General features: G+C 34.5%; 2 protein-coding genes across 2 annotated transcripts; both read right to left on the reverse strand.

Moving 5' to 3' along the window:
* On the reverse strand, positions 228 to 2,752 carry LOC109950842. Its single transcript, XM_020570983.1, has 3 exons — positions 1,543 to 2,752; positions 798 to 1,267; positions 228 to 686 (listed from the first exon to the last, which is right to left on the reverse strand). Exons 1-3 carry the CDS (start codon positions 2,750 to 2,752, stop codon positions 228 to 230), a joined length of 2,139 nt encoding a protein of 712 aa, XP_020426572.1.
* On the reverse strand, positions 3,854 to 9,270 carry LOC18767804 (bifunctional riboflavin biosynthesis protein RIBA 1, chloroplastic). Its single transcript, XM_007199131.2, has 7 exons — positions 9,048 to 9,270; positions 7,581 to 7,974; positions 7,249 to 7,470; positions 6,386 to 6,708; positions 5,831 to 5,960; positions 5,228 to 5,524; positions 3,854 to 4,611 (listed from the first exon to the last, which is right to left on the reverse strand). The coding sequence occupies exons 1-7, from the start codon at positions 9,098 to 9,100 to the stop codon at positions 4,342 to 4,344; spliced, it is 1,689 nt and encodes a 562-aa protein (XP_007199193.2). The 5' UTR covers positions 9,101 to 9,270; the 3' UTR covers positions 3,854 to 4,341.

The following is a 13,112-nucleotide window of genomic DNA, read 5'->3' on the forward strand; positions in this document are numbered from 1 at the left end:
ACTTCAAAACCAAAATTTGTAAAATACCAAAAATGGTAAATATTATATATTAATACCAAAATTCAAAGAGTATTCATATGCAGTAACTGCTATTTCACCGTATTAACAACTTGCATATCAATTTCTATTCCTTTCAACTATGATTGTCATTAATCAATCACATAGCACTTTAACTACTTAAAAACTAACTACTCTCATTCAAGTCTTTATACTCTAGAACCTTTACATCAAATAGGAGCCTTGCAAGTCCTATTATGAAGATCACAAGATCTGCATCTCTTGCATTTCACCTGCCTTTTAGTTTCACTGCTTGACTTGAAGCGTTTTGTCGGAGCTTGTCTCGGAGGCTTTCTTATATGAGGAGGTAGAATAAAAACATCTCCAGGAGGAGGCTTCTCAATATCAGGTATGGGAAATATAAGGGTTGCATAAGTAGCCCTATAAAAGTCTGCCTTGTAATACTCATCAACAAAGTTGTACAAACATAACCCGGCATGTTGGATAACTTGAATAGCATGCTGACACGGAAACCCAAGCAATTGCCACTGATAACAGGAGCAAAACCTCTCGTCCAAATTGACCATAACACTAAAATCAACATGAACTTTAAATATAGATTCACTCGCGTGACATATCCTCAAATGACGACCCTTTGCAGCTAAATTCTCCAACTCATCCTCAATAACCTAACACAAAACACTACACCATTTCTCAGATGCAAGCTTCCTCCTAGAGATCATCTCCATCATTTTGACCCTAATAGTGTCAATCATCTCATAAATTGGAAGCCTACTTACATCCTTAACCCATGAATTAAACGACTCGGACAAGGCATTACTAACCTCCCCATACCTCTTTCCCGGAAAAAATGCATTAGCAAAATTTTGGATAGGGAGATCAACCAAAATCTTATCAATTATTGTTGAACCGCCATCATCTCTTAATTTTTTCAACGTATCTTGATATTCCTCAACAGTCGGTGCATATAACAACTTAGAAAAAAGCCACAAAATATGATCCTTGAAAGAGGAACCAACAGAATGCAGATACTTCTTTTCCAAGTTCTCTTTCAAATGATATAGACAAAAACCATGGGCAGAAGCAGGAAAAACAGTCCTAACAGCATCGATAATAGCACCATGCCTATCAGAAATGAATGTAAGTAGCCTACCTTCATCCACCAAGACTTCAAATATCCTTTGCAGAAATGACCTCCAATTGTCTACAGTTTCACCGGATACAATCGCAAAGGCAAAAGCGAATACTTCTACAAGAAACAGAGAACTATATTAGTTAGTTTGAATATTGCAAGAGCTAACAGTGTTACAACATGAAGCAGAGTCAAACTACAATGCATAAAAATACTAAGATGCAGGGTATGAACAGTATAAAAACTGTTCATACCACTCAATGGAAGTCAACAACTACAGCATTTACATTTGCATAACTACATTGTTCATATCACTCAATGGAAGTCAACAACTACATAATAGGTACAAAAAATTGTAACAACAGCAGTGAAAAAAAAAATGCACTGCATACCTTTATTTCCATTCTTTGCAGTAGCACTTAGAAAAGTACCTTTGTACTTGTTTGTGGCGAAAGTACCATCAATGAACAGCATAGGCCTACACCATCGAAAACCAACAATGGAGGCCTTAAAACATATAAAGATCCGCTGGAAACGAGAACCATCCTCGCCACAGTCAAGCACACAATGAGATCCGACATTGCTGGCCTTCAAAACATCCACATACCAAGGCAGGTGAGCATAAGACAACTCCTCATCACCATGTAAATCCTTGGTAGTCGACTCCTTCCCATACCACGCAACATGATAAGGGATATCCAATCCATAATTTTCCTTCAAATCAATAATCAACTCAATAGCCCTTACCAGAGGATTGCTACGAACTTTATCTTTGACAATTGAAGACACCAAACAAGACCCCATTGCCTTATTTCTCTTCTCACGAATCAAACCATTGCAACTGTGTGTGTTATTTAAATTCTTAATATAAAAAATTCCATTTACATTGGACTTAACAGCATGCACATGCCACTCACAGCCATTTGATTCCTTCTTAGCACACACGACAGTAACACAACGAGGCTCATTTTTCAAATACTTCATCTTAAAACCATTCTCAATCGAGTACTTAGCCAACTTATCACGGAATTCACAAACTCCACCCTTAAACTTCTGACCCTCATGACTAATATAACCCTCCCAATCAGTAGACAAATACTTACGACCTCCACAACTACCATATTTGCCTAAATATTCATTTCCAAACTCACTACTAATACCATCAAAATCCATACTCAAACAAGAAGAAGAAGCTGCACTTGAATCAACAATACTACCAGTTTGACTTGAATCTTTACATGTATCCTCATGTTGTGCAAAACTGTCATTGTTAGGAACAGCCTCCAATAAAAAAGGAGAAGCATTTATGTTCGTATTAACAGTTTGAACATGATTCACTACAGCCCTATCCCTAACAGCAATGTGAATTAATTGATCCTTCATCAGTCTACATACCATAAACATGATTTTCAAATGATCATCCGATTCCAATAAACAATTGTAGCAATCCGTAAAAGAGTACCTCAACTCAAAATAACCTAACTTAAGCTTAAACCTACTACACAACTTGTTGGACACCCAATCAAAAGTAGTAATTGAAGTAAAAATAAGCATTAAAGTTCCAATACCATAGGTGCACTTCGCCACTCTCGAATCATCCATATCTCTACAACAAAATAAAACAAGCAAAACAAACATGACTACTAGCATTAACAGTGAATTATAGTCGACTCAATAACCAATAGTGCATAAACACAAAAAACACGAATATACTCATATTCAACTGAAAAAGTATACCTCAATATGAAAACTAAATCAAATATCACAAATTTTTTACCACAGCTCAAACCAAAACACAAGAGCAAATCCACAATCAAAACGAATCTGAAATCAATCCAAATTATAAACAAAAAGAAACGAAAACCTAATCAGCAACTTAATTAATCGAACATGAAATCACCAAAAATCATACTACAATATAATCGAATACCTCAAAAAATGAATATCAATTCACAAGAAAAAAACAAATACCTCAAAATCGAAGACCACAGATCGCACCAAGCTCCAATCGAGTCTCATGCAGCAGCGCAATATCAATCCAAAAATTACCAAATCAAACAAGAAAGATAAAAATTGAAGCAATAGAACTCCAATCGGCACCATACTGAGCTCAGATGAATCGAAAAAGAAGATCTGGAACCACATCATACTGAGCTTCGTTCGAAGAGGTGAACGAAGCTCGTTTGGAATATTCGATCTGCTGACTGCCAAACAGGTTTCAATTATGAGGTCACCAACGTAAGTTTCAAGAAATTCCTATCCTAGCTGGCGAGTTTTGGGTATGTTTCAAAAAATTCAAACCAAAAGGTCAAAACCGTAATCTAACATAGAAAATAAATCCAAAAATCTCCAGCTGTCAATTTTAGGGTTTATTTTGGGTGTGTTTCTATGTATTAAATAGTGTAGGGTATATTTATAGTTTCATGTCTAGGAATGGGTATTTCACTAATTTTTTATTTTTATTTTTCAGGCTTATAGAAGAAAAAGGGAAAATACCAACAATTAATTAATTTAAAACAATTGAGAATTTGTCATTAACATTAGGACCGCATAAGAATGTTTGAATCATTGAAATGCAATGCGTAAGGACCCAACAAGAATGTTCATCAAATAAATTTATTTGATTGATCCCTCAATTGAAAAGTTGTGTTGTATATGCATAGTCATTCGAAAATTTCAATAACGAAAAAGAAGGATCTAGAATTGTATACCATGCACAATCCATTGAAACTAAATACTCATTCTTGTGAGTTTTAATACATTAACCCTACAGATAGGCTTATTACATTTTCCTTTGAAATGATCGGTCAAGGATTCAATTCCTTTCAACGTAACAAAAATTACAAATTACGAAGTTCTACAACAATGCTATATTTTGTAAATGCAGTGCATTCTTACACCTTGACCTTAGTAAATTAATTCTAACAAATTCATAAGTCGCCAAAATAGTATATCTGCCTGTGCTACAACTTACAGAAAAAATGAAAAATGCTGCAGAATGCGCCTAGCATTACAATGCAGTTACAGAATTTTAATGAAATTTTGTACTAAGCTTGTGAGGAAGGCTCCCAATTTAGTTTGAGTCTTGAATCCAAAGAATTAATCAAATCATAGTAAGCTATGGGATGACAACAAGACCTCTCTGCTACGCATCTCAGACGAACTGTGTCGGCATGGGCAGGTAACCAGGCTTATGAGCTTGAAATGACATCAGTTGTGGAATCAACATTCTGTTTCCCATTGCCAATAATAAGACTACTCAAGGGGCCACTAAATTCCGACCCATAGATGTGACCCATTTTAGCACGTTTAGTCTCTAAATACCTCTTGTTCTCCTTAGTAATGGGAGTTACTAATGGTATTCTGCCCGAAACTGTTAAACCATAACCCTTTAGCCCAACATACTTGGAAGGGTTGTTTGTCATCAGCTTCATTGTTCGAACACCAAGGTCCCTTAGTATCTGCAATGAATAAGCCAATAGTTCAGTTTTACCAAGAGAAAGGTACTCTTGAACATGCAAGTATTCGGGGTTTAAAAAGATAGTCACAGGATAAAGTTCACAGTTCTATGAAATAATAAAAAGATTCATTGAGGCAAATAGCATTTTCTCAACTAATTTACTGTAGGAATTCCTTAAAACTGAGTCTCTGAGAGTAAGTTTTTCCTTCAAACTTGTAGAAACCAACATTCATTCAACTCTTGAATGCAATACGAAATCTATTATATGTTGCAGAACAAATCACTTGTCAATATTCATCATAACTACTCTATATTAAAACTTTTGAAATCTTCAAATTTGAGTTTCAACTATCCAATAAATTTAACAGAATTCATGCAAGATAAAGACCAATACTTAATTAAACAACATTATGATGAGATCCAAACTTCTATGGCTAAATAAATTGTTTCGAAATATCAAAACTTAAGCATGTAATTTGAGGCCAGACAGAATCAACATTGATTGCCGAGCAATCGAAAGCTCAATAAAGAAATCTCAGTTAATTTATTACCAACTTTAAACAGTAATTCAGTCTACTTTCAAAATGCCTGTAAACAGAATTTCTACTAGGAAGTACCTGGGCACCAATGCCATATTCTCGTGAGTCAACAGGCAACCCCAAATCCTCATTGGCTTCAACTGTATCACGTCCAGCATCCTGTAGGTTATAAGCACGAAGCTTGTGACCCAAACCAATGCCCCTTCCTTCATGACCACGTAGATACACCAGGACACCCTTGCCGTTGGCCTCAATCTGCCGCATTGCAAGTGCGAGCTGTTTCCCGCAGTCACATCTGGCCGATCCAAATATATCTCCTGTGAGACATTCTGAATGTACTCTCACTAGAACATCTTGTCCGTCCCCAATGTCACCCTGCTTATACCATAAACTTAGTTATAAATTAAACATTACTATAGTATTGAAAAGAAAAAGAAAAAGAAATTATGGATCCCACATTCAGGCGAAGGATCTAACAGGACCAGATTGGCCTAGGCTTCAGACATAATTTCATTCTGGTCATCAGGCAACTTTGTCTACCAGCTATACAACTATTTTTGGTATAAAAACTCTAGTATTCTAGTATTAAAAGTGAGTGCAACCAATAACTTTGTTTTACATTGTAACTGAGATAAACAAATTTAAAATAGATTGAATACCAACGTAACAAACAGTGCTTACCTTAACCATTGCAATATGTTCAATCCCATCTAAGATGGATCTATAACAGAGGGCTGTGAATGGTCCCCACATTGTAGGTATCCTTGCAGCACCAGAACGATCAACTAATTTGTCTCTCTTCCGCCTATACCTGCCATTATCCGAGCACTGGATCAGTTAAGTCGTTTATGCTTTAATGAATATGCAACGCCATAACAAATAAGATGGAAGGTAAGTATAAAATTGAAAAGAAAATAGTCGATACATGCATATATTTATTTATACATTGACCTGAAAAAAGAATAGGGATCAATGAATCTATGAGATGAGTTAAAGCATGAGATAAGATGTTTGTTCTTTATGAGCTATTGCATATAAAATATGTGCATGAATATATATTGCATTGAAAATGCAGGTGAAATGTAGGCTTTCATCGAGGTATAAAACAATTAAAACCGCAGGTTAAATAATTCTAGCTATATTTAAAGTCGCAGGAGAAAATGTAGGCTTTCATGGAGCAACTGCAGTTAACTTAATATACAGTAAATTTTGTCCAAAAGTGAGCAATAACTTTACCTTATTAAATCAGCAATGGATACAATTTTCAAATTCTCCCGCTGTGCAAATTGGCGAAGCTTTGGTAATCTAGCCATTGAACCATCATCATCAACAACCTCACACAAAACAGCAACGGGATCCAATCCAGCTAGCACGGTAAGATCAACAGATGCTTCAGTGTGTCCGGCTCTTTTCAAAACACCACCCTCTCTGTACTTCAGTGGAAATATATGACCTGGGCGGTTGAAATCATCAGGTTTTGAATCTCTAGAAGCAAGAGCTAAAACTGTTGTTGCCCTATCACTTGCAGATACCCCTGTGGTTGTACCATTTTTTGCATCCTAAAAAAGTTATTAACGCAAAATCAAAGTTGAGAAAGAGTTAGATAAGTACGCAAATGAAAAACATCAACAACTAACTTACAAACCTTCCATAAAGCACAACACTGCAATTGAGTCAACTGGAAATATTGTCAGTGGACAATTCAGGTAAATATCCTAAACAAGATAGTTTAAGCTTTTTAATGGGTTTGTTATTGTACTGACTGTTGTGGTCATTGATTTTCTAATATATGTTAGTACATTTAACATTTAAGTTCAAACCTATGATACATTGGCATATTTTCTAGCATATTCATTGTGAACAAACTGCATTGTCTCAGCACTGTCTCTTCAGAAAGAGAACTAGCGTATTATCATTGTTTTCTTTTTCATGATAAGATAGGACAGCTCAAATTTTAAAATTGCAGGTCTGCCCTGCTGAGATGAGGAATTAATCTATTGTAGCCTTAGAAATAAGAGATCAACATTAAGTTGAAATTACAATATTGAAAGGAAAAGTTAAAATTTTCAAATAAAATGTCAAATAATAAGAATACTTACCACTGTCACGGTGAATGCTGTTCGAAGCTTCTCATCGTTATCCTTTTGTGTTACCATTAGAGGTAATTGCAACCTCTCCAGATCTTTTCCATCCATGCTCACGCACACTATTCCAGTGCTATGCTTCACGATAAAAGCCATAGCCTCAGGTGTTGCTAGTTGTGCTGCCATGATCAGATCTCCTTCATTTTCTCTGTCCTCATCGTCTACAACCACTACCATCTGCAATAGTAATTTCAATTACTCATGGAAATATACTTCAAAAAAAGGTGGACAAACATAGAGTGCCATGCCACCAAAAGACAAGAAAAAAAACACATAAGAAAAGCAACCTTTCCTTGGCGAATGTCTTCAATGGCCTCTGGGATGGAAGCAAATCCTTTTGTGGGGCAATCCAAATCAAATTCATTATTATCAACTGGAAAACCACTAGTTGTTGGAACAGTATCTGCTGAAAGTGTTCCAAATGCTACTGCATCCGGCTGTATCTCAATCCCAACTGACTGATCATCAATGAGAGTACTATTTGTCACTGCACCATTGCCGTTAGTATAAACAAGGTCACCCTCTTCAGACACCATTGTAGCTCTAATTCGAGAAACCCCCTTATTACTGAATGAAAATTTACTACCCATCTGGATCGAGGCTATACTAGACGTGTTCCCATTAGACAGAGAAAGATTCAGAGTATGCAACCCATTGAACAATTTAAAATTTTTGCATGCCCTACATAAAATAGAATGCCAATAAGTACCAAGAGATTAAAATAGTGGTAGAGAAAGGATACACGAAACATAGCAAAATGGTGTGAGTAGATTGTGTAGCTAACACAAATAGTTGAAGAGATTAACTAGACAGGAACTTCTCAGCATATAAAATGTATTCGAACGTCCTTTTATGAAGAGAACCAGTTGTTGAATAATCCAGACCTTAAAATAAGTCTACCATAAATTAAAGTTTCTCCTAAGAGTTATGGCCCAAACAATCATCAATTGTATTGCTTTGTTTATGAGATACGAAAAGAAAAAAAAAAAGTAACATACACATGAATACTACAACTGTATTTAAACTATTAATCAGTTACATTAACGTAACAGTTGAAACGTTCAATCCTTAAAGGGCCCATTTGGTTATGTGTTCTGCAAAAAGGTGCAGTCCTCAGAGTTCATATCTCAAAACCAATCTTAGCAAAGCCTTTGAAAAAGTTTTTATTTGCCAGTATATCGGAAATGGGTAGAACTTTATGATATTATCTAATTTGGTTTCCTTCAAATTGAGTGAAACCGCTGGACACAACAAATAGTCAAAATTTTGTTTTTTCTCAAAAGAAGGTTGTCCAAAACTATTTCCTAAGCAGACAAACAAAGCTGCCAAATTTTTTATTTATTTTGTAACTTCCATTATCTGAGCACTTAAAATTGTTAACTAATCGAAATATTGGATCTGACCAACTAGAGAAAATTCCTACTCAGACACAACAACAATCACAAATAAGAGTTCTCTTAAAGGCAAATCATATGATATGACAAACATATGGTAAACCATGAAAAAATAAATAATAGCATGAAGTATACAGCTAAAAACATAAATAAATAAAAGTCAAAGAATTAAGCAAAGCATTAGCATCTTGCCATAATCCAAGTCCACATTTGATGAGCAAATTTCAATCAAACAAGACATCTGTAGAAGATGTAAAGGAAAATGGCTACAAAACATCAAGAACACAAAAACCCAAATGGGTTTTAACTTAAAAGGTTAATACAACAGATAAAAAGCTGAAGAAATGAAAGAAAGCTCACTGAGGTCGTGAAAGGGGAGTTGTAGAAGGGCATGAGACGTTGATGGAAGCCATGGGATTGTTGGAGAAGCCTTGCCAAAGCCCAAAATCAGACTCTTTTGAGACCTTCCCACTAAAACGGCTCCCTTTAGATTATAAAATGAAAGAAGATGAAGCAAAACGAAGGAAGGTGGACAGGGAACAGATTATGAAGCAATGGCGATTTATATAGAAGGGAGAGGTTTGTTACTCGCGGGTGACGAAGCTTTGTCCCCAACCAATCAGAAAACAATAAACACATCACATGGTACGAACTTTCTTTTTCAATTGAATAAAGATGTTGATCTCCTCGTTGATAATAAAAAATTTATAAAATCCCTAGAAAAAAAAAATTTAAGGCATGATAATATTGGAAAAATGACTCATCTATTTATTTTATTTTTGAATTTTTTATACACAAGCAATATTAAATAAGAGAAGAATTGAACCTAGAACATCAAATGCATAAATAATTACTAATTCTTTATTATTTTCAAGTTTTTAATATCAATAGGCTCTCAATTTACATTTTAATACAAAAATGCGAATCAAACACAAATTCTTGACTTACTCTTTATCACTCCGTGGTCAATATTGTGGGCTCACTTATTTTATTTTTTAATTATTAAAAGAAAAGGTGGATTCCATCCTGGGAGTCCCACAGTTTGTTTGGGAGTGGTTTATTTATTTATTTATTTTATTTTTTATTTTTATTTTTTATAAAGCCTCTTTTAATGAAGGGATCGATAAAAATCTACAAACTCACACACACGCCGATGCCGGGGGCAAGCCTAGGACCTCTCCTAGCAAGGCGCAAAGCCCTAACGACTGCACTATGGTGCCCATCCTCCAGTTTGTTTGGGAGTTTATGTTATCTTGGATAAGGAAGACAGAAAAAATAAAAAATAAAAAATTTTAAAAATTTTAAAAAAAATTTGAGATTACCGCAGAAAATCTTTTCTTATTTTAAGGCAGAAGATGCATTTGATGCAAATAAAAGAAACAAGAATATGCACATGATTGTTGGAAATTGAAATAGGAGAAACTTATTTGTGCATATGCATCACGTGTAATACATGTCTCTCACATCTTGTGGTCTATAAATTTATAATGAGATTGACCTTTTACTTGCTTTAACAAATGCTTTGCAATGGCTCTCACGCTAGTGCACTAAAAAGTTGATTGTTGATAAATATAACAATTTAAAGAAGAACATCCTCGGTCCCTTCTCCACTGGTCACCTCTCCATGTCCTTTTTGCTCCTTTCTCTTTCTTTTACATAAAAACTTCCGATTTAATGATGGGTAACCTTTTGAGTTCAAATCAGGTTGAGAGAGAGAAAGGGGGACGGCATGGTAGGTGGGATTGCTAGGTTTTTTAATTTAAATTTACCTCCTGCAGCTTTTAGAATATTGTTAATGGTAAAATTAGGACTATATTTTTACAATGTTTCTAAACTAGTATATAGATGGGAAGGGGGATCGAACTCATGTGCAAGGGAACTGATTTAGTAATTTGATCAATTGTCCTAATTCATATCTGCGAAATTAGAACTTAAATTAGAAGGATCGTAGAGTGAGCAGTTGGGGTAGTATAAATACAATTTTTCTAATACTATATCAATAGATTTTTTATCCGTTGTGTGCCCCTAGATTTGGATGATATATTATCTACACAATTAATTGATGGGGTATGGAGGAGGATGGGGTATGGAGGATGGGGCGGAGCGGAGGGGTTGGTCCATTTGCATTTTGATGAAATAAATTCTATTTCACACTCGTCAAAATAGCTTTTTATTTTTTTATTTTTTTTATTTTATTTTGATGGTATTATAGAGCTCTACTCTACCTCACTTAACATTGGGGTAGGGACGGAGAATGGGGAAGAAAGGTAGGCTCAAAACGTGTTGATTGGTAACCATAGCTAGGCCTAGACCTACTCCAAGGACTAGTTAGTTTTCTATGGCATTTGGTCCTATAAGACCATCTCCAACTACGTTTGAGCTAAACTCATATTTCCACTCTCTAAAATACAACTATTCATGTATTTTCAGGACTCAAATTTTTTTTCCCTCCAACTTTGCAGACTCATAATTTGAGTCCACAACTTTATTAAATTGTTTAAGAATGATTAACCCCTAAATTTGTTTTCTCGTTAATTTTTCTTGACATTATTTTTGTTTCAACATTTGTGATTTAATTTTCTAAACATTTTAACCTAAAAAAATTAAAATTCCAAAACATAATAGAATTTCACTTAAAAATAAAAACAAGTACAACACCATATGTGTTTAAATTATGTAAGTGTGTTTAAATTATGTTGTGTGTTTAAATTATAAAAGTGGTTGTTGTTGTATTGTTAATTGACACAAATTAATGTGCTAAGAATGAGAAAAGTATAAAATAGAATGAAAAAAATATAAGAATGAAAGTAGAATGAAAAAAAATAACAAAAGGGAGAAAAAAAAAAGATTTTTGGTTGACACAAATTATAGCTATTGGAATATTTAAAAAAATAAAATAGTTTTAAAAAAAAAAGAAAAAAAAAAGAGCACATAATAATTTTGAAAAAGTAGTCGTTGGGATTCAATCAAATGGCCAACTTGTTGCAAAACTCACGTGAGGCTAGCACTTTTTGTTGTTCACGTGGGCTTCGAAGGCAAAAAACAAAGAAGAAAAAGCAGATTTTGGGCCCACAAACGTTATCAGTCCAGGCAATAATTTGAGTGGAATTCCAGTTCAAATTTGAGATTCCTTAAATTTCCACCCCCCAAAATGCATGGGTTTGAGAAGTTTTTTGGACTCAAAACTTATAATTTGGGTTTCCACCCCTTGAGTTGGAGATGGCCTAAGGCCATATCCAATTATGGGCCATAGGCCAAATATAGCCCTAAAATAATGTAAAATTCATCTTCAACTATAGGCTAAAAAAAAATTTGGCCAAATTTAGAGGGTCACATTCGGCCCTTTAGCCCTTCAACCAAGTCAATTGTAGCCAGTTTTGGCCTAGGCCAAAATTTTTTGTGGGCCCTATACATGTGCTTTTCAAGAAGAGAAATTATCAAGTGTGGGCAAGAGCACGCAACATCTCGTACAAATGCATATCCAACAGCCAATATTAAAGGCGCGCTGATGTCATTAATGACGTCAGCTAGCCGTTAAGATAATTTTTTTTTAAATAGCTTTTTAAAATGTTATCAAAGTATACTGTCATATGTGGATATTGTCTCTAAATAGTAGTTTAATTAAATTAAATAATACATTGTTGTTGAATGTATGAGTGTTGTACTATATTTTTTTTCTCAAAATAAAAAAATATGAAGGACCCTAAAACATAGCCCTACATGGCTAGAGATGGAAAAATTTTAGCCCTACACTATTTTAAAAAAAATTAATATTTTGGAGGGCTAAATTTATAGCCCTGGACTACATTTAGCCCTATGAGTCTATGACTGGAGATTGCCTAATAACACCAAAACTTATGAGCTCATCTTTGAGAACTGAGTCAAAAAAAAAAACCAAAGTAAAAGTGATTTCTCTTTCTTTTTTTTCAAGTTATTTTTCAATATTACGTATTCTTCTATTCTTTTAAATTGAATGGTCCAAAGTTTAGTTGTGTGTTTGATTAACACATTGTTAGTCCCATTCGTTTGTATCTTCAAATTGTATTGAGCATACTTCCATATATATGCTACTAATATAACATAGGAAAAGAACAAAACTACTTAATCATCTCATTTTATTTTGGTCCTTCCAAAGGATAAACGGGAATCATCATTATAGATTACATAGGGAAAATTTTAACATTGACCTTGAACTTATGGCTTTCTTCCGATTTATCCCTCAACTTTTAGTTTGGTTATGAGCACCTCTACGCTTTTAAAACATGCCAATTTGCCCATACCGGCAAACTTGTCAAAATTTATAGTAGTTTTCTATTGACAATGCCCCCAGAATGGATGAAGCAATCCTCAATTTGACATGAATTTGACAAATTTGATTGTAAGCATTGGCACGTTTTGAAAAATTAAGGGAGATCATTCTCAAAA

Source organism: Prunus persica, chromosome G8, assembly GCF_000346465.2.
Source record: "Prunus persica cultivar Lovell chromosome G8, Prunus_persica_NCBIv2, whole genome shotgun sequence".
Taxonomy (NCBI): domain Eukaryota; kingdom Viridiplantae; phylum Streptophyta; class Magnoliopsida; order Rosales; family Rosaceae; genus Prunus; species Prunus persica.

What these genes read in the sequence shown, in the direction of transcription:
- LOC18767804 (XM_007199131.2), bottom strand. Translation starts at nt 9,100, where the DNA reads ATGGCTTCCATCAACGTCTCATGCCCTTCTACAACTCCCCTTTCACGA. An exon ending in CAGCATTCACCGTGACAGTG is followed by an intron (nt 6,709 to 7,248) that starts GTAAGTATTCTT and finishes TAACTTTTTTAG; the next exon opens with GATGCAAAAAATGGTACAAC. An exon ending in AATATGGCATTGGTGCCCAG is followed by an intron (nt 4,612 to 5,227) that starts GTACTTCCTAGT and finishes TATTCATTGCAG; the next exon opens with ATACTAAGGGACCTTGGTGT.
- LOC109950842 (XM_020570983.1), bottom strand. Translation starts at nt 2,752, where the DNA reads ATGGATGATTCGAGAGTGGCGAAGTGCACCTATGGTATTGGAACTTTA. An exon ending in TGCAAAGAATGGAAATAAAG is followed by an intron (nt 1,268 to 1,542) that starts GTATGCAGTGCA and finishes TGTTTCTTGTAG; the next exon opens with AAGTATTCGCTTTTGCCTTT. An exon ending in TTAATTCATGGGTTAAGGAT is followed by an intron (nt 687 to 797) that starts GTAAGTAGGCTT and finishes GTTTTGTGTTAG; the next exon opens with GTTATTGAGGATGAGTTGGA.